This window comes from Gorilla gorilla, chromosome 11, assembly GCF_029281585.2.
Source record: "Gorilla gorilla gorilla isolate KB3781 chromosome 11, NHGRI_mGorGor1-v2.1_pri, whole genome shotgun sequence".
Classification (NCBI taxonomy): Eukaryota; Metazoa; Chordata; class Mammalia; order Primates; family Hominidae; genus Gorilla; species Gorilla gorilla.
In genome coordinates this window covers 132638811-132657192 of record NC_073235.2, presented here as the reverse complement: position 1 = coordinate 132657192, position 18382 = coordinate 132638811, and the positions used below count along the sequence as shown (strand labels likewise).

At 45.9% G+C, this 18382-nt stretch overlaps 1 protein-coding gene and 1 pseudogene across 6 annotated transcripts in view; one reads left to right on the top strand and one right to left on the bottom strand.

Moving 5' to 3' along the window:
• Positions 1–18382, bottom strand: part of FBXO36 (F-box protein 36) — a 155901-nt gene that overhangs the window by 132062 nt on the left and 5457 nt on the right. The window contains exon 1 of one of the 6 annotated variants that reach the window (XM_063695261.1): positions 13467–13603. The exons of the other annotated variants lie outside the window; for them this stretch is intronic. Coding sequence (XP_063551331.1) covers positions 13467–13469 — 3 coding nt within the window. The 5' untranslated portion in view covers positions 13470–13603. Of the gene's footprint in view, positions 1–13466; positions 13604–18382 lie in introns of those variants that run through there. 6 annotated transcript variants of the gene reach the window in all.
• Positions 8150–8218, top strand: LOC115933835 (uncharacterized; annotated as a pseudogene).

The following is an 18382-nucleotide window of genomic DNA, read 5'->3' as shown; positions in this document are numbered from 1 at the left end:
TGGAAGTACAGTCCTATGGTCTCAGGTACCTGCCTCCGCTTCCTTCCCTCCACCACAACCCCCTGGGGCTGCAATGCAAAGCTCTTACTCCTGTTTTACTTCCTTTTCATCCTCCCAATTACCAGTTTTGTCTTTTTTTTTTTTTTTTTAGATGGAGTTTCGCTCTCGTTACCCAGGCTGGAGTACAATGGCGTAATCTCAGCTCATCGCAACCTCCGCCTCCCGGGTTCAAGGGACTCTCCTGCCTCAGCCTCCAAAGTAGCTGGGATTACAGGCATGCGCCAACATGCCTGGCTAATTTTGTATTTTTCGTAGAGACAGGGTTTCCCCATGTTGGCCAGGCTGGTCTCAAAGTCCTGAACTCGGATGATCTGCCTGCCTCAGCCTCCCAAAGTGCTGGGATTACAGGCATGAGCCACCGCGCCTGGCTTCCAGTTTCATCTTTTAAAATCTATCCCAAACAAGAATATTTCTGAACTGAAAAATCTTAAGGATAGAGAAGAACACAGAAGGAAATCCAGGTACACTAAATTTTGCACAAATTAAGGGAGAAATTCATGATTTAGGTCAGGTGTGGTGGGTCAGGCCTGTAATCCCAGCACTGTGGGAAGCCAAGGCGGGTGGATCACCTGAGGTCAGGAGTTTGAGACCAGCCTGGCCAACATGGCGAAATGCGTCTCTATCAAAAATACAAAAATTAGCCAGGCGTGGTGGCGGGCACCTGTAGACCCAGCTACTCAGGAGGCAAAGGCAGGAGAACTGCTTGAACCTGGGAGGTGGAGGTTGCAGTGAGCCGAGATTGCGCCACTGCACTCCAGCCTGGGTGACAGAGGCAGATTCCAGCTAAAACAAAGAACAAACAAACAAACAAAAAAACAGAAATTCATGATTTAAAAGAGAGGGTCAATGTGCATTTCAGAGTGGTCTAAAAGGCCTTGGTATATTCATAACTATCATGCTATATGGGTAGTGTTGGTTATGAATGACTTACAAACTCTCCTTTACCTCACTGCTGTCTTCCTGTCTTCCTTCCCCCACTCTACTCCCAATCTGTGGCCCAATATTGTTTACCGCTTCACATCTAAAACAGAATAGTCATAAATCATATTTACCTTAAATTCTTTCTTCAGTTAATTTTCTCTTTACAAAATCCAAAGATCTTTAGCTGTCTAAACCTATTTCAAACTGAAGTTTGCAAATCCCTAAATCCTTAAAGCTTATTTTCTAAATAAACCTAACTAAATTATTTATTAGTTCACACAAAAAAACCAGTTTTGGGGCCGGGTGTGGTGGCTCACGCCTGTAATCCCAGCACTTTGGGAGTCCGAGGTGGGTGGGTCACGAGGTCAGGAGATTGAGACCATCCTGGCTAACACGGTGAAACCCCGTCTCTACTAAAAATACAAAAAAATTAGCTGAGCATGGTGGTGGGCGCCTGTAGTCCCAGCTACTCGGGAGGCTGAAGCAGGAGAATGGTATGAACCCAGGAGGCGGAGCTTGTAGTGAGCAAAGATGGCGCCACTACACTCCAGCCTGGGCAACAGAGCGTGACTCCGTCTCAAAAAAAAAAAAAAAAAGAAAAAGAAAAAAATACCAGTTTTGCTAGCCACTAACTATTGAAAATTTACTTTTCTAAATTTAAAATAATAACAAAGTCTACACTTTTGGGTACTAATAAAAGAATTTTTTGCCTTAAGCCATTCATTTAATTTTCTCATGTTTAAAGGGGTGATACTATCTTCCTAGCTGGAATGCCGTAATATTTATTAAACAACTGTAAAGTCATAAATGAAACTGTTAAATAAATCCAAGTGTTTAATGCGGAATGTAAACTTGTCTAGGCTGTCTACACAAATCTCTCCTTTGTTTGCTAGCTTTATTTTACCTTAGGTTTCATTTCATTTCAATTCCTCAAATAGTGCTGACTCCTAAAATACAGAATATAGAAATGGCAGTCTTTGAGAAGGGTGGTGTATTAGTCTGTTCTTGCATTGCTATAAAGAACTACCTGAACCTGGGTAATATATAAAGAAAAGAGGCTTTAACTGATTCACAGTTCCACAGGCTGTACAGGAAGCATGGCTGGGGAGGCCTCTGGAAACTTAACAATCATGATGGAAGGTGAAGGGGAAGCTGGCCCCGTCTTACGTGGCCAGAGGAGGAAGACAGAGAGAAGGGGGAGGTGCTGCACACTTTTAAACAACCAGATCTCATGAGAACTCACTCACTATCACAACAACAGCTAGAGGGAAGTCCGCCCCCATGATCTAATCACCTCCCACCAAGCCCCTCCTCCAACACTGGGATTACAATTTGAACTGAGATGGGGGCAAGGACACAAATCCAAACCATATTGGGGGGAAGAATCTCATTCAGCAAACAGACACTACTACTCTGTCTTAGGCATGGGATTCAATACATAATCACTTCATGGAGTTTTGAGGAATGGATCTGGGGAGATGTCTACATCAGTGGTTTGTCCAGGTTCAAACACACACATGGTCACAGCACTTCCAGCAAGGTTGCCCACGGGCCAGGGCTCCAGACAGCTTCTCACATTTCCAATCACGTGCTTTTTGAGGCTACTGGTGGTTTTGGTTTGATTTTTTTTTTTATTTGATAACCACAGCCACCATGATTTATGAACTCCAAACATCTATTAACTTGGCCTTGCACAGCCTTATTTATAGTGGAAAGACTCAGCTTCACACTGCCCGTCCCACAGCCCCATTTCAAGGGTTGACTTGAGCACACTTTGTTCTGCAGGTGACATCTGGCCTGCTACTCCAGCCACTGCTGATTGGACCAGGGTGGCCATCTGACCTGGACCAGTTAGGACATTTTCAGTTACAGGTGATGAAAAACCCTCTTAACCTGATTTGAGCAAAGAAAAGAGGCCTATTGACTTACCTAGCGGTAATGCCTAGCTGGCTGTGGAGGCTCAAACAGTGCCACAGAGACCCCACCTCTCTTTCACCTATTGGCTCCTGTCCCTCCACATTGGCTGCATCTGTAGGCAGGTTGTCTCTGGTGCTGACAGCATGACTGCTGGACCCTGGTTAACATCACTACAACCAAATTCAGGGATAAAGGAAGTGCGCCTTTCTTAAGCATCTCATTGGCTTGGATTGGGGAGTGGACCCATCTCTGCATTACTAGACACTGAGGATGGTGGGTCCATATGAGACTATTTGGACCGTACAAAATAAGGGTGAGGGAGGCATGGCTTTCCTGTGGAAAACCAGGGCACTGTAACCACAAGAAGATGGACAGAGGCGGGTGGTAAAAACATCAGCTCCTACCACATGATCCAAGGATGGGCAATAGACCGGCTTGACTGTGGGAAAAAGCTCCCAAACAGGGCAGAGTGGCCAGATGAGAGCGTCACATCCTCTCGTGAGAGGAAATGGAACTTGAGGCTCAGAACTGAGCCTTTGGTATGGGCAGCAAAAGTCGAGGGACGCGTAAACCCAGAGACGTGGTGGGAGACAAGTGGCCTAGCCTGTGGTGGAGCAGCAAGTAGACACTGGTACACTTCTGCCCCTGTGGAGCTAGGCTGGAGCTGTCCCGGACCCCCCAGGGCCTTCCCACCTGATGGTCCTGGAGCCCCTGGAAGCTGCTAGGCCTCAAGTCTATGATGCTTGGCTCAGCAGCCACGACTTCTAATCATGGTGATCTCCATGAATTTCTCAGGATACAGACTCACTCCAACAGGTAACCAGAATGAGGAACCCAAAGGTCCTAACCAGCATTTTTATGCAGGGTAGGTAAAGACAAACAAGAAGGAAAAGAAATAAAAGGAAACAGAAAGAAGAACTGAAGAGAAAGGGAAAGGCAAGACAGGACAGAGGGTGGTACACAGCGGAATGGCAGAATGCACTGCTATGCCATGTGCTCTTGGGAGCTCCGGCACAGGGTTGTGGTGCGTGGGGAAAGGACGCTGCCTCCTATTACCCATTTTACCTCTCACCCTTGATTTTATTTCTAAGTAGCCAGACGAAGAGGCCCAGCCCTATTCCACCTCCCTTTAAAGAAACCTCCTAAAAGTCCTTAGTTAATACTTAGCTTCAAGGTCATACTTAGCTGCCAGGGAGGTTAGGACACACAGTCTTACTGGGAAGCATTAAGCCCATCTAAATTTTTTTTTTTTTCTTTTGAGACCGAGTCTTGCTCTGTCACCCAGGCTGGAGTGCAGTGGCATAATCTCAGCTCACTGCAACCTCCGCCTCCTGGGTTCAAGCAATTCTCCTGCCTTGGCCTCCTGAGTAGCTGGGATTATAGGCATGCACCACCACACCCGGCCAATTTTTGTATTTTAGTAGAGACAGGGTTTCGCCATGTTGGCCAAGCTGGTCTTGAGCTCATGACCTCAAGTGATCCACCTGCCTCGGCCTCCCAAAGTGCTGGGATTGCAGGTGTGAGCTACCGCGCCAGGCCTGAAAAGTTGGGTTCTCTACTAAAAGGTGAGATTAATTGTGGAGAGGCAATTTGCAGCCTCGAGTGAGAGTAACAAATCCCCTCCTATCTCCCCTTCCCCACTGTCATGTCCCTTCTCTATTTTTTTTTTTCGCCTCTCCTGGCCAGCGGTTTGCATAAACTTCAGAATGGCCACTTCGAGCTTCCTCTGGACCTATTTCAGTTCCCTGAAGCTACTCCCCGCAGCTATATTCTTCTGTGTCTTAGTCTCCATTTTCTTTTTTTGTTGTTGTTTTTTTTGAGACGGAGTCTCGCTCTGTTGCCCAGGCTGGAGTGCAGTGGCACTATCTTGGCTCACTGCAGCTTCTGCCTCCTGGGTTCAAGCAATTCTCCTGCCTCAGCCTCCCGAGTACCTGGGACTACAGGCGTGTGCCACCACACCCGGCTAATTTTTTGTATTTTTAGTAGAGACGGGGTTTCACCGTGTTAGCCAGGATGGTCTCCATCTCCTGACCTCGTGATCTGCCTGCCTCGGCCTCCCAAAGTGCTGGAATTACAGGCGTGAGCCACCGTGCCCGGCTTCGTCCCCATTTTCAAGAAGGGGCTCCTCTTTCCACACCAGGCCACCCAAGTCCTGTGGCTGCTGGTCAGTCGGTAGATTCACTGCACTAGAGTCAGGTGTCTATCTTTGGTCCAGTGGCAAGCGGTAGGCCAGGGGGATTGTGCCAAACAGATGGTGATTTATCTCAGGTGGAGGCTTGGACAGGTGTGAAACGAGCAACACACCCAGGCAACTCTATTTTCCCACTAACATATTTAGGCGAATCAAGTAGGTGGGCCACAAATAGCTTTACACACTCAGGACTGTCATAACAAAGGACCACAAATGGGGTGGCTTAAAACAACACGAATTTATTTCTCACGATTCTGGGGATAGAAGTCCAAAATCGCGGTGTTACTAAGGCCATGCTCCTTCCTTCTGAAGGGGAAGAAGTCTCTTCTTAGCTTCTGCTAGTTTGCTGAAAATCTTTGGCAATTTTTGCTGCATCCCTCCAATCTCTGCCTTCATCATCACATGGCTTTCTGTGTGTCTGTCTTCACATAAGGGCACCAGTAGTATTGGATTAGGGGCCCATGCTACTTTAGCAGGATCTCATTTTAACTAATTTCATCTGCAATGACCTTGTTTCTAAATAAGGTCACAGTCTGTGGTACTCAGCGTTAGGACTTCCAAGTATCTTTTTGGGGGGAGACATAATTCGGCCCCTAACATATATGTACACGGGTTATACAGCCTACAGCCTATCTTCCATAAATCACATACACACCTAAGCATTACGGCAGAATCACTCCTGAATGCTCCTCACCGCGGTACTATTACATGGATGTGCCTACTATGTCTTTACGCATCCATCAATCGCTCTTAGTTACGCTTTCAATAAAGTAGTCTTGGTGTTACTAACCACCCTCCAAAAAAGAAACAAGGTTAAACAAAATCCGTGTTTAAAAGTAATATTTAGGAATAATTATTTCACTTATATAAAAACATCCTTTAGTCACAGCTTAAACAAGCTCCACTAATTGGGAACAATTAGTTTGACACAGTAGGCAGAATGTAAAAGCATTAAAAACGTTGCCAATGGCTTCTTAGCCTTTTTTTTTTATATTTTTTTGAGACAGGGTCTCACTCCAGCGGAGCAGGCTGCAATGCAGTGGCGCAATCCCGGTACACTGTACCCTGGACTCCCGGGTTTAAGCAATCCTCCCACCTCTCCTCCAAGTAGCTAGGACTACGGGCCTGCGCCACCACGCCTGGCTAATTTTTGTATGTTTTTGTAGAGACGTGGTTTCACCATGTTGATCAGGCTGGTCTCAAACTCCCGACCTCGGCTGATCCGCCCACCCTGGCCTCCCAAAGTGCTGGGATTACAGGCGTGAGCCACCGCGCCCGGCGGTTCTTAGCTCCTACAGGGTCTCGAGGAGCTGCTGTAAAGGCTAAGGTGGCCGCCATCTTCAGAAGAGGGAGCCTTGGGGAACCAACGTGTGGAAGACAGTAAGTAATAGGGGAGCAGAGGCTTTAAAGGGTATGAATGTGGAAACGACTTTTCCAGCCAAATGCCAATCTATTTCTCTCTCTTTTTTTGAGGCAGAATCGCGCTCTGTCACCCAGGCTGGAGTGCAGTGGCGCCATCTCAGCTCACTCCAACTTCCACTTCCCGGGCTCAAGCGATTCTCCTGCCTCAGCCTCCCAAATAGCTGGGATTACAGGTGCACACCACCATGTCTGGCTAATTTTTTTTTTTTTTTTTTTTTTTTTGTATTTTTAGTAGAAATGGGGTTTCACCGTGCTGGCCAGGTTGTTCTTTTCAAAAAATGCTGAAGAGATACTTTAATACAGTTTTAGACAGGAGGAAGACTCATCTTGGGACGAAAGGACCTTACCATGATAAAAATGTAAAATAGGGCAAGAAAATGTGCAAAAAAATTGTATATCTTACCTCATATAATCCTTGAAACATTATTACGAGGGAGAAAGTTGTATCTGTTGGGCCGGGCGCGGTGGCTCATGCCTGTAATCCCAGATACCCGGGAGGCTGAGGCAGGAGAATCGCTTGAACCCGGGAACCGGAGGTTGCGGTGAGCCAAGATGGCGCCATTGCACTCCAGCCTGGGCAACAAGAGCGAAACTCCTCCTCAAAAAAAAAAAAACAAAAAACAAACCAAAAAAAAGGTGTATCTTTTTTCGGGTAAGAAAACTAACCCATCCGGCCGGGCGCGGTGGCTCGAGCCATCTCCACAACCCCATCTCTACAAAAAATACAAAAATTAGCCGGGCATGGTGGCGGGGCATGATGGCGGGTGCCTGTAATCCCGGCTACTCGGGAGGCTGAGGCAGGAGAATCGCTTGAACCCAGGAGGCAGAGGTTGCGGTGAGCCGAGATGGCGCCACTGCACTCCAGCCTGGGCGAAAAGAGCGAAACTCTGCCTCGGAAAAAAAAAAAAAAAAAGGTGTTTTTTGGGGTAAGAAAACTAACGCATCCAGCCGGGCGCGGTGGCTTGAGCCATCTCTACAACCCCATCTATACAAAAAATACAAAAATTAGCCCGGCATGATGGTGGGGAATGATGGCGGGTGCCTGTAATCCCAGCTACTCGGGAGGCTGAGGCAGGAGAATCGCTTGAGCCTTCTCTACAACCCCATCTATACAAAAAATACAAAAATTAGCCCGGCATGATGGTGGGGAATGATGGCGGGTGCCTGTAGTCCCAGCTACTCGGGAGGCTGAGGCAGGAGAATCGCTTGAACCCAGGAGGCGGAGGGTGCGGTGAGCCGAGATGGCGCCATTGCACTCCAGCCTGGGCGACAAGAGCGAAACTCCTCCTCAAAAAAAAAAAAAAAAAAGAAAGTTGTATCTAACCAATCCGGTTGGGCGCGGTGGCTCACGCCATCTCTACAACCCCATCTCTACAAAAAATACAAAAAATTAGCCGGGCATGATGGCAGGTGCCTGTAATCCCAGCTATGCGGGAGGCTGAGGCAGGAGAATCACATGAACCCAGGAGGCGGAGGTTGCAGCAAGCCAAGATCGCTCCACTGCACTCCAGCCTGGGGCGACAGCGTGAGACTGTCTAAAAAACAAACAAACAAACAAACCAAAAGATACTGATCAGATAAACATATAAGCAAAACTAAGATGTCCACCATGGTAAGTGCTATCAAGAAGAGAGACCTGTGCTCGCTTCACCAGCACATATACTAAAAATTGAAACGATACAGAGATTAGCATGGCCCCTGAGCAAGAAGAGACACCCTTTCCCTTCTGAGTCTGCTTAAAAAAGAGAGAGAGAAACCCATGTGTTCTACAGTGTGTTATGCAGGATGTGGCCTTGGTAAGAAGGTCAGGAAAGGCTCCTCAGAGGATATGAAGCTTGACTTGAGATCAGGAAGATTGGGTGAGTGGAAAAAAAGCCAACACTGCTGAAGCAGGGAGAGCCAGGGTGGCGAGGCAGAGACCAGGCTATGCTGGCTTTGTAGAATACGGTCAGGAGCTTTGTCCTGATACTGAGAAGATGAAAAGTTATTGGTTTTTATTATTTTTTAAATTATTATTATTTTTTTGAAACGGAGTTTTGCTCTTGTCACCTAGGCTGAAGTGCAATGGTGCAATCTCTGCTCACTGCAACCTCCGCCTCCCGGGTTCAAGTGATTCTCCTGCCTCAGCCTCCCGAGTAGCTGGGATTACAGGTGCCTGCCACCACACTCGGCTAATTTTTGTACTCTTAGTAGAGATGGGGTTTCATCATGCTGGCCAGGCTGGTCTCAAACTCCTGACCTCAAGTGATCCACCCGCCTCGGCCTCCTAAAGTGCTGGGATTACAAGCGTGAGCCACTGCGCCCAGCCCAATTATTGGTTTTTAAGGAGGTGAGGTGGTTGGCGTACTATAGTCCAACGATTGTGGGACACTTTTTTTCTTACAAAATCGCTGAAATCGAAGTTTAATTAGCATTGTTTTCTTTCTGGGCTATATATAAAATAATGATATGACCTATAGTCAGGGGCGTTTTAGAGTTGGTGAGGTATGGTGATTACATTTGCAATTTTAGAAGTTCATGTTAGATGTAATATGGAGAATAGATTTATGATCAGCTACATGGATCAGGCTTAATTTTATGATAAAATGCAGAAATTTACTATTGATGCTGAGTAACACTAATGTTTTCATCTCAAATCTTTTTTATTTTTGAGACAAGGTCTTGATCTGTCACCCAGGCTGGAGTGCAGTGGCACAATCACGACTCGCTGTAGCCTCATCCTTCTGGGCTGAAGTCGTCCTTTTGCCTCAGCCTTCCAGATAGCTGGGACCACAGTTGCACGCCACCACGCTTGGCTCATTTTAAATTTTTTTTGTAGAGACAAGGTCTCACTTTGTTGCCCAGGTTAGTCTCGAACTCCTGGGCTCAAGCGATTCTCCTGCCTCAGGCTCACAAAGTGTTGGGATTACAAGTGTGAGCCACCGTGCCCAGCTTGAAGTTTTCTTTTTATCACAGTAGTTCCTTTGTTCTCATTAACTTCACAATAAGTAAATATTATTAATCTGAACTTATAAAACAATCTATCTTTATAAAATGCCCCTTTTAATAGATAAGCATAAATTTACATAGATATTTGTAAACAGATACAGATAAAATCTGTAAAGAATTTTTCTTCATAAAAGTATTCTGTTTTAAAAAGTTTGGAAACTGCTGGTCTAGGTAATAGGGATTCATTAGCCAAGGATTTTTGCACAGGAGAATAAAATGATTGAAGTTGTACGATAGAACTGTGACTCTGGCCACAGCAATATAGAAGCATGATGGGGAGAGACAGGAAGGTGCTGTGAGAATGGAAGAGAGGGGATGAGTTAGTTTTTTGTTTGTTTGTTTGTTTTTTGAGATGGAGTTTCACTCTTGTTGCCCAGGCTGGAGTGCAATGGTGCGTGACCTCGGTTCACTGCAACCTCTGCCTCCCAGTTCAAGCATTCTGCCTCAGCCTCCCAAGTAGCTGGGATTACAAGCGTCCGCCACCATACCCAGCTAATTTTTGTATTTTTAGTAGAGACGGGGTTTTGCCATGTTGGCCACGCTGATCTTGAACTCCTAACCTCAAATAATCCACCCGCCTTGGCCTCCCAAAGTCCTGGGATTACAGGGGTGAGCCACCGCACCTGGCCTTCTGATCGGTATCTCTATCTCCCACTAGGCTGTAAGCTCCATGAGGGCAGACTACATACTTTTGCTCCTCAGTGCTTGGCACAGCACATGGTAGCACTTGATACACAGAAGATACTTGAACATTTGGTAACGGAATGAGCTGAAGTGCATTTTTAAAAAAATGATTCATGCTGCTGATTTTAGGATACCCTTCAATTCCAAGGATCCAAAAGATCCACTAATGTAAGGACAGGAAGACTTCTGTTTCAGAGTTGAATCGTTAACAATATCTGCCAAATTCTTATCTCCTTATCAAATACCAAATTCAGAAAAAAGCACTGAAAATTACTATGTGTTAATACTCTCTCTAGCTCGATATTATTATTATTATTATTATTATTATTATTATTATTATTTATTTACTTATTTGAGATGGGGTTTTGCTCTTGTTGCCCAGGCTGGAGCGCGATGGTGCAATCTTGGCTCGCTGCAACCTCCACCTCCCAGGTTCAAGAGATTCTCCGGCCTCAACCTCCCAAGTAGCTGGGATTACAGGCATGCACCACCACATCTGGCTAATGTTCGATATTATTATCACACGGTGGTCAGTGTGTTTTTGTGAACTGTCAATATTCCAAGATTTTGTGCTGAGCTGGTGCGTCTGAGACTCTTATGATTTTCAGGCTTACTCTCTGCTCCAATTATACCTGCTTTGTATAGGCACAAATCCAGGGGGTTGGTCAGAGCTGAGCTTTCCCAAACAATAAAACATTTGTAAGAAATTCTGGCCGGGCGCGGTGGCTCACGCCTGTAATCCCAGCACTTTGGGAGGCCGAGGCGGGCGGATCACGAAGTCAGGAGATCGAGACCATCCTGGCTAACATGGTGAAACCCCGTCTCTACTAAAAATACAAAAAATTAACCGGGCGTAGTGGCGGGTGCCTGTAGTCCCAGCTACTCGGGAGGCTGAGGCAGGAGAATGGCGTGAACCCGGGAGGTGGAGCTTGCAGTGAGCTGAGATTGCGCCACTGCACTCCAGCCTGGGCGACAGAGCCAGACTCCGTCTCAAAAAAAAAAAAAAAAAAAAAAGAAATTCTACCATATTCAGTGATGACAGATGCTTTCCTCTGTGGTGTGCATCAAAACATGTTCATCCAGATTGTGGAAGCACAAGTTAAGACGTTAAAATGTGGCATATAACACATTTGAGGGTGCAGGTATTTTCTTTTGGATTATTAGTTTAAAATATTTCTAAAGAGGAGGTTAGAATAAAATGGTTGCAGAAACTCAGCAGCACATTTATTTGTAAAACCAAAGGAAAGGCTGAGCGCAGTGGCTCATGTCTACAATCCCAGCACTTTGAGAGGCTGTGGTCAGGAGTTCAAGACCAGCCTGGCCAACGTGGCGAAACCCCGTCTCTACGAAAAACATGAAAATTAGCCGGGCATGGTTGCAAGTGCCTGTAATCCCAGCTACTTGGGAGGCTGAGGCACGAGAATCATTTGAACTCAGGAGGCAGAGGTTGCAGCGAGCCAAGATCGCACCATTGCACTCCAGCCTGGGCAACACAGCTCTGTCTCAAAAATAAAAATAAAAGTAAAAATAAATAAGGAAAATGAAACAGTCATGGAAAGGGTAAAATCTGACTGATGTGGTGCCAGTATTTAACATTTCTTCAGCATTTTCTGCTGTGTACCAGGTAGACTGCTGACTGGTTTTCCAAACAGCATTCCAGTCACAGCCCCTAAAGATGCTCAGGGAAAAGAGGGTGCTGTGGTCGTAGGAAAAGCTCCACTCTGCAGTAGTCTCTTGGAGATTCATGATGCAAAATAGGATTTTATTTATTTATTTATATTTTGAGACAGAGTCTCGCTCTGTCGCCCAGGCTGGAGTGCAGTGGTGCGATCTCGGCTCACTGCAAGCTCCGCCTCCTGGGTTCATGCCATTCTCCTGCCTCAGCCTCCCGAGTAGCTGGGACTACAGGCTCCTGCCACCATGCCCAGCTAATTTTTTGTATTTTTTAGTAGAGACGGGGTTTCACCGTGTTAGCCAGGATGGTCTCGATCTCCTGACCTTGTGATCCACTCGCCTCAGCCTCCCAAAGTGCTGGGATTACAGGCGTGAGCCACCGCACCCGGCTGCAAAATAGGATTTTAAAGGCTCTGAGAAATTTCAGAGAAAAGAAGGAAATATAATTTTATTTTACTTAGAATTTTCCAATCTTTTCTAATCACAAAATTTTTTTAATATTTGTGTATTTTTTTTTAAAGGGGGCTGGGCACGGTGACTCACACCTGTAATCCCAGCACTTTGGGAGGCCAAAGGGGGCAGATCACCTGAGTTCAGGAGTTCGAGACCAGCCTGGCCAACATGGCAAAATCCCATCTTTACTAAAAATACAACAATTAGCTGGGTATGGTGGTGCGCGCCTGTAATCCCAGCTACTAGGGAGGCTGAGGCAGGAGAATTGTTTGAACCCGGGAAGTGTGGGTTGCAGTGAGCTGAGATGGTGCTATTGCACTCCAGCCTGGGCGACAGAGCAAGACTCCATCTCAAAAAAATAACAACATAGAGGGGGTCTCAGTATTTTCCATAGGCTGTACTCAACTCTTGAGCTCAAGCTTTCTGCCTCAGCCTTCTCAATAGCTGGGACTATAGGCTCGAACCCCTGCACCCGGCTCATGATGCTTCTCTTTGAGAAATACTGGCCTGGAGTGCTTGTTACATACATCTGGTTCTCACTATATTTGTGAAGTAGCCACAACTTAACTTTACAGAAGAACAGAACGGAACATCAGGCAGGTTACGCCAGGTCACACAGCTACTAATACACAATCTTTGTGTGTGTGTATATGAGAGAGTTTTGCTCTTTTGTTCAGGCTGGAGTGAAGTGATACAATGTCAGCTCACTGCAACCTCTGCCCTACCACCTGGGTTCAAGTGATTCTCCTGCCTCAGTCTCCCGAGTAGCTAGAATTATAGGACTCTACCGCCACGCCCGGCTAATTTTTGTATTTTTAGTAGAGGTTTCACCATGTTGGCAAGGCTGCTCTCGAACTCCTGACCTCAGGTGATCCACCCGCCTCGTCCTCCCAAATGGATTACAGGCGTGAGCCACCATGCCCAGCCTCTAATACACAATCTTCGATGCAAACTCAATTTTTTTCTTTTTTTGAGACGGAATCTCGCTCTGTTGCCCACCTAGGCTGGAGCGCAATGGCGCAATCTCAGCTCACTGCAACCTCCAACTCTTGGTTTCAAGCAATTCTTCTACCTCAGCCTCCTGAGTAGCTGGGATTACAGGCGTGCACCACCACGCCCGGCTAATTTTTAGTTTTTATTAGAGATGGGGTTTCACCATGTTTGTCAGGCTGGTCTCGAGCTCCAGACCTCGTGATCCACCTGGCTCGGCTTCCCAAAGTGCTGGGATTACAGGCGTAAGTCACTGCGCCCGGCTATGCAAACTCAATTTTTCTGTAAGAAAAGAAAAAAACAAAACTCCAGTGCTTTTTCCAGTATAAAACACCACTTTCTTTTCTTTTCTTTTTTTTTTTTTTGAGACGGAGCCTTGCTGTGTTGCCCAGGCTGGAGTGCAGTGGTGTGATCTTGGCTCACTGCAACCTCCATCTCTCAGGTTCAAGTGATTCTCCTGCTTCAGCCTCCTGAGTAGCTGGGATTACAAGTGCGCCACCATGTCCAGCTAATTTTTTTTTTTGAGACAAAGTTTCACTCTTCTTGCCTAGGCTGGAGTGCAATGGCGTGACCTTGGCTCACTGCAACTTCCAACTCCCGGGTTCAAGTGATTCTCCTGCCTCAGCCCTCTGAGTAGCTGGGATTACAGGCACCCACCACTACACCAGGCTAATTTTGTACTTTTAGTAGAGACTGGGTTTCTCCATGTTGGTCAGGCTGGTCTCGAACTCCTGACCTTAGGTGATCCACCCGCGTCAGCCTCCTAAAGTGCTGGGATAACAGGCGTAAGCCACCGTGCTGGGCCCTGGCTAATTTTTGTATTTTTAGTGGAGACGGGGTTTCACCATGTTGGTCAGGCTGGTCTCGAACTCCTGACTTCGTGATCCGCCCACCTCGTCCTCCTAAAGTGCTGGGATTACAGGTGTGACCACTGCGCCCAGCCTAAAACACTACTTTCTTAGCTGGGCATGGTGGAACGGGCCTGTAGTCTCTGCTATTTTCAGGGGGCTAAAGTGGGGGGATTGCTTGAGCATGGGAGTTGGAGGCTGCAGTGAGCTATGATTGCACCACTGCACTCCAGCTTAGGTGACAGATCAAGACCCTGTCTAAAAAAAAAAAAAATTATATACACATATACAAGCAAAAAACAAAAACAAAACAAAACACTACTTTCATGTGAAACAGCATTATATTTTATTTTTTTGAGACCGAAGTCTCACTCTGTCGCCCAGGCCAGAGTGCAATGGCACGATCTTGGCTCACTGCAACTTCCACCTCCCAGGTTCAAGCGATTCTGCTGCCTCAGCCTCCAGAGTAGCTGGGATTACAGGCATGCGCTACCACACCCAGCTCATTTTCGTATTTTTAGTAGAGACGCGGTTTCACCATACTGGGCAGGCTGGTCTCGAACCCCTGATCTCTTGATCCGCCTGCCTTGGCCTCCTAAAATGCTGGGATTACAGGTGTGAGCCAACATGCCCGTCGTGAAACATCATTTTAGAGTTGGGATAAAGCTTAGTGATCTCTTAGACTAGTAACCTTCTTATGCTGATGAGGCAAATAGAGCTCAGACAAATTAAGTGCCTTGCCCCAGGTCAAGAGCTTGCAGACTGCAGGAGGAATGAAAGGATCCGTGACTCAGTGACTTCCAATTAAGTGCTCTACTGCCCCATATAATTATGAAGCAAATCTGTGTCACTGTAGGGTGAGACCAAATTAACTGCCCAGATTGAGCAGGCACTCACAGGTACCAAGTGAACAATTTACCTGGGAAAAGGTGATACTGGAACTATGTCCAGCTGTCATGTGATTTTGAAATGAGGATTTAGGAGCCACTTGACTAGACTAACTAAACAGTGAATACTGTTATTTTTAAGAGTTTAATCACCTTACTTGGATCATGCCATCCCTCTCCTCAGAAAAGTGCCATATGCCACTTAAAAAAATTAAAAGAAATTAAAAATTTCTGACTAAAAGGGATTTCACAACTTAAACTGGGCACATCCTGGAGTGTCACAAGACACAATGATTGGGAATCATTTTTCTGAAGTGTTTCAAACATGAGGAACAGAAGAATAATGCAGTTTATTATTATAAACACCTGGCCTAACCTGCAGGGCAGGGAAGGGAATGTTTGCGCACTTGCTGCCATCAGGAGGAGCAGTGAGGGGGTAAATGACAGCAGGAGGGAAAACCACAGCACACCTCAAGGAGGGCTCCAGCACAGCTGAGCTGGGCTGAGGTTCTCAGGTGCAGTGGCGAAGGGGTAAAGTATCTCTCTTTTGTTTTTGTTTTGAGACGGCATCTCACTGTCGCCCAGGCTTGAGTGCAGTGGCGCAATCGTGGTTCACTGCAACTGTTGCCTCCCAAGTTCAAGCAATTCTCCTGCCTCAGCCTCCCGAGTAGCTGGGATTACAGGCGCCCACCACCACACCCAGATAATTTTTGTATTTTTAGTATAGACGGGGTTTCACCACATTGGCTAAGCTGGTCTCGACCTCCCGACCTCAGGTGATCTGCCCACCTTGACCTCTCAAAGTGCTGGGATTACAGGCGTGAGTCACCATGCCCAGCCTAAAGCATCTCTCTTAAGGGAAGAGGGAAGAATAATGGACTTAAAAGAAAAACAAAAAGACAGCTGAAAGGAGGAGTGTAAATCAACACAAACAACAGAGATGAGGAAAGTAATTTTTTTTCTGTAAGATACAGGGTCTCATTCTGTTCAGTGGAGTGCACTGGCACGATCATGGCTCACTGCAGCCTCAAACACCTAGGTTCAAGCGATCCTCCCGCCTCAGCCTCCTGAGTAGCTGGGACTACAGGCTCATGTCACCATGCACAGCTAATTATTTATTTTTAAAAATAGAGAAGGGATCTTGCTGTGTTGGCCAGGTTGGTCTTGAATTCCTGGCCTTGAGTGATCTTTCTGCCTAGGTCTCCCAACATGCTAGGATTACCTGTGTGAGCCACCACGCCTGGATAATTTTTAGATTTTTTTTGTAGAGATGGGATCTCGCTATGATGACCAGGCTGTGGAAATAAATAAGCACAAGTATGATACTGACTTTTGGAATTTAAAAGGAGCAGCAGTAGTTCTTTCTGTGTGGAAACATTTTGGCTGTGGACGTGGTCAGTGGGCAGAATGGGCATGAGAGCTTAGAAGTCTGCAAAAAAATTCTTTCTTTTTTTGAGACAAAGTCTTACTCTGTTGCACAAGCTGGAGGGCAGTGGCGTGATCTCTGCTCACTGCAACCTCCACCTCCTGGGTTCAAGCAATTCTCCTGCCTCAGCCTCCCGAGTAGCTGGGACTACAGGCGTGCGCCACCATTCCCAGCTAATTTTTTTGTATTTTTAGTAGAATGTTGGCCAGGCTGGTCTTGAACTCCTGACCTCATGATCCACCTGCTTCATCCTCTCAAAGTGCTGGGATTACAGGCATGAGCCACCGCGCCTGGCTGTGTCTTTCTTTTTCTTTTTTTTTTGAAACAGTCTTGTCTGTTGCCCAGGCTGGAGTGCAGTGGCCTGATCTCAGCTCACTGCAAGCTTCGCCTCCCAGGTTCAAGCCATTCTCCTGCCTCAGCCTCCCCAGTAGCTGGGACTATAGGCGCCCGCCCCCACACCTGGCTAATTTTTCTATTTGTTTTTTAGTAGAGACGGGGTTTCACCATGTTGGCCGGGATGGTCTTGATCTCCTGACCTTGTGATCTGCCTGCCTCAGGCTCCCAAAGTTCTGGGATTACAGGCGTGAGCTACCATACCCAGCTCCTTTAGTTTCTCAAAAGTAATTATTACTTATATTAAAAAGAAAAAGAAGCCGGGTGCAGTGGCTCACACCTGTAATCCCAGCACTTTGGGAGGTTGAGGCGGGCGGATTACTTGAGGTCAGGAGTTCGAGACCAGTCTGGCAAACATGGTGAAACCCCATCTCTAATAAAAATACAAAAATTAGCTGGGCGGGGTGGTACATGCCTTTAGTCCCAGCTACTTGGGAGGCAGTGAGCCAAGATCATGCCACTGCACTCCAGCCTGGGTGACAGAGCGAGACTCTGTCTCAGAAAAGAAAAAAAAAAAAATGAAAAGAAAAAAAGGTCAGAAGTTTCTAGACACTAAATCCTCCTTAAGGATGAGTACAGAAATTCATGCTTGTAATCCCAGCACTTTGGGACACAGAGGCGCAAGGATTGCTTGAGCCCAGGAGTTTGAGGCTGCAGTGAGCTGACTGCACCACTACATACCAGCCTGGGGGACAGAATGAGATTCTGCCTCTAAAACAAAAACACCAAAAATCCTCCTTAAAATTTTGCAAGGAAAATTGCAAAATTAATCATTAATCAATTTGCACTCTAAAACTGTAGAATTAGAATTATTTTCCCTCCACAAAAACAGCAGGAGTTTGGGACACAGCTATCAAAGCTATTCAGTATTCAATATTCAATATTCAGACTCAATATTCAATGAGGGAGGTGGGTGAAAGGTGGTGCTGGCCCAATAGGGGGAATACAGGCAGGACACCACCTCAAAGTAACAGTTATCCATTTACACTTTCATTTTAAATCTTTATTGCTTTTCTCTGATTATAAAAATAAATGCTCATGGTAGAAAATTCAGATCTTCCAGAAATATGAATGTGGAGAGTAAAAATCTGTAACTCTTAAGAGTGCATCATTCCAGCTTTTTCTTTTAAGAATTATTTAAAACCTCACTAACATTTATTTAAAACACTTTTTTAAAAAAGTAGGATATGCTATGTTTAATCCAGCAACTTGCTTTTCTTGCTAAAGATTTTATTTGGTCTACTGAGTAAACAGAGATCCACCGCATTGTTTTTGAAAAGTTGGATAGTATTCTATGGCATGAATGAATCACAGTTTAACCACATTTCCTCTCATGGAAAAATATTTTTACAATTATTGACTTTGGTGAATAATCTTGCTCACATATCCTTGTGCACATGTGATAGCATTTTTGGATATCCAAATCCTAGAAATGGATTTGCTGGGTCAAAGGGTGTGTGCATTAACATTTTTATTAGACTGTATTTACATTTTAAATCTTCAAAATTGGTCTGCAGTTTGAAATGGC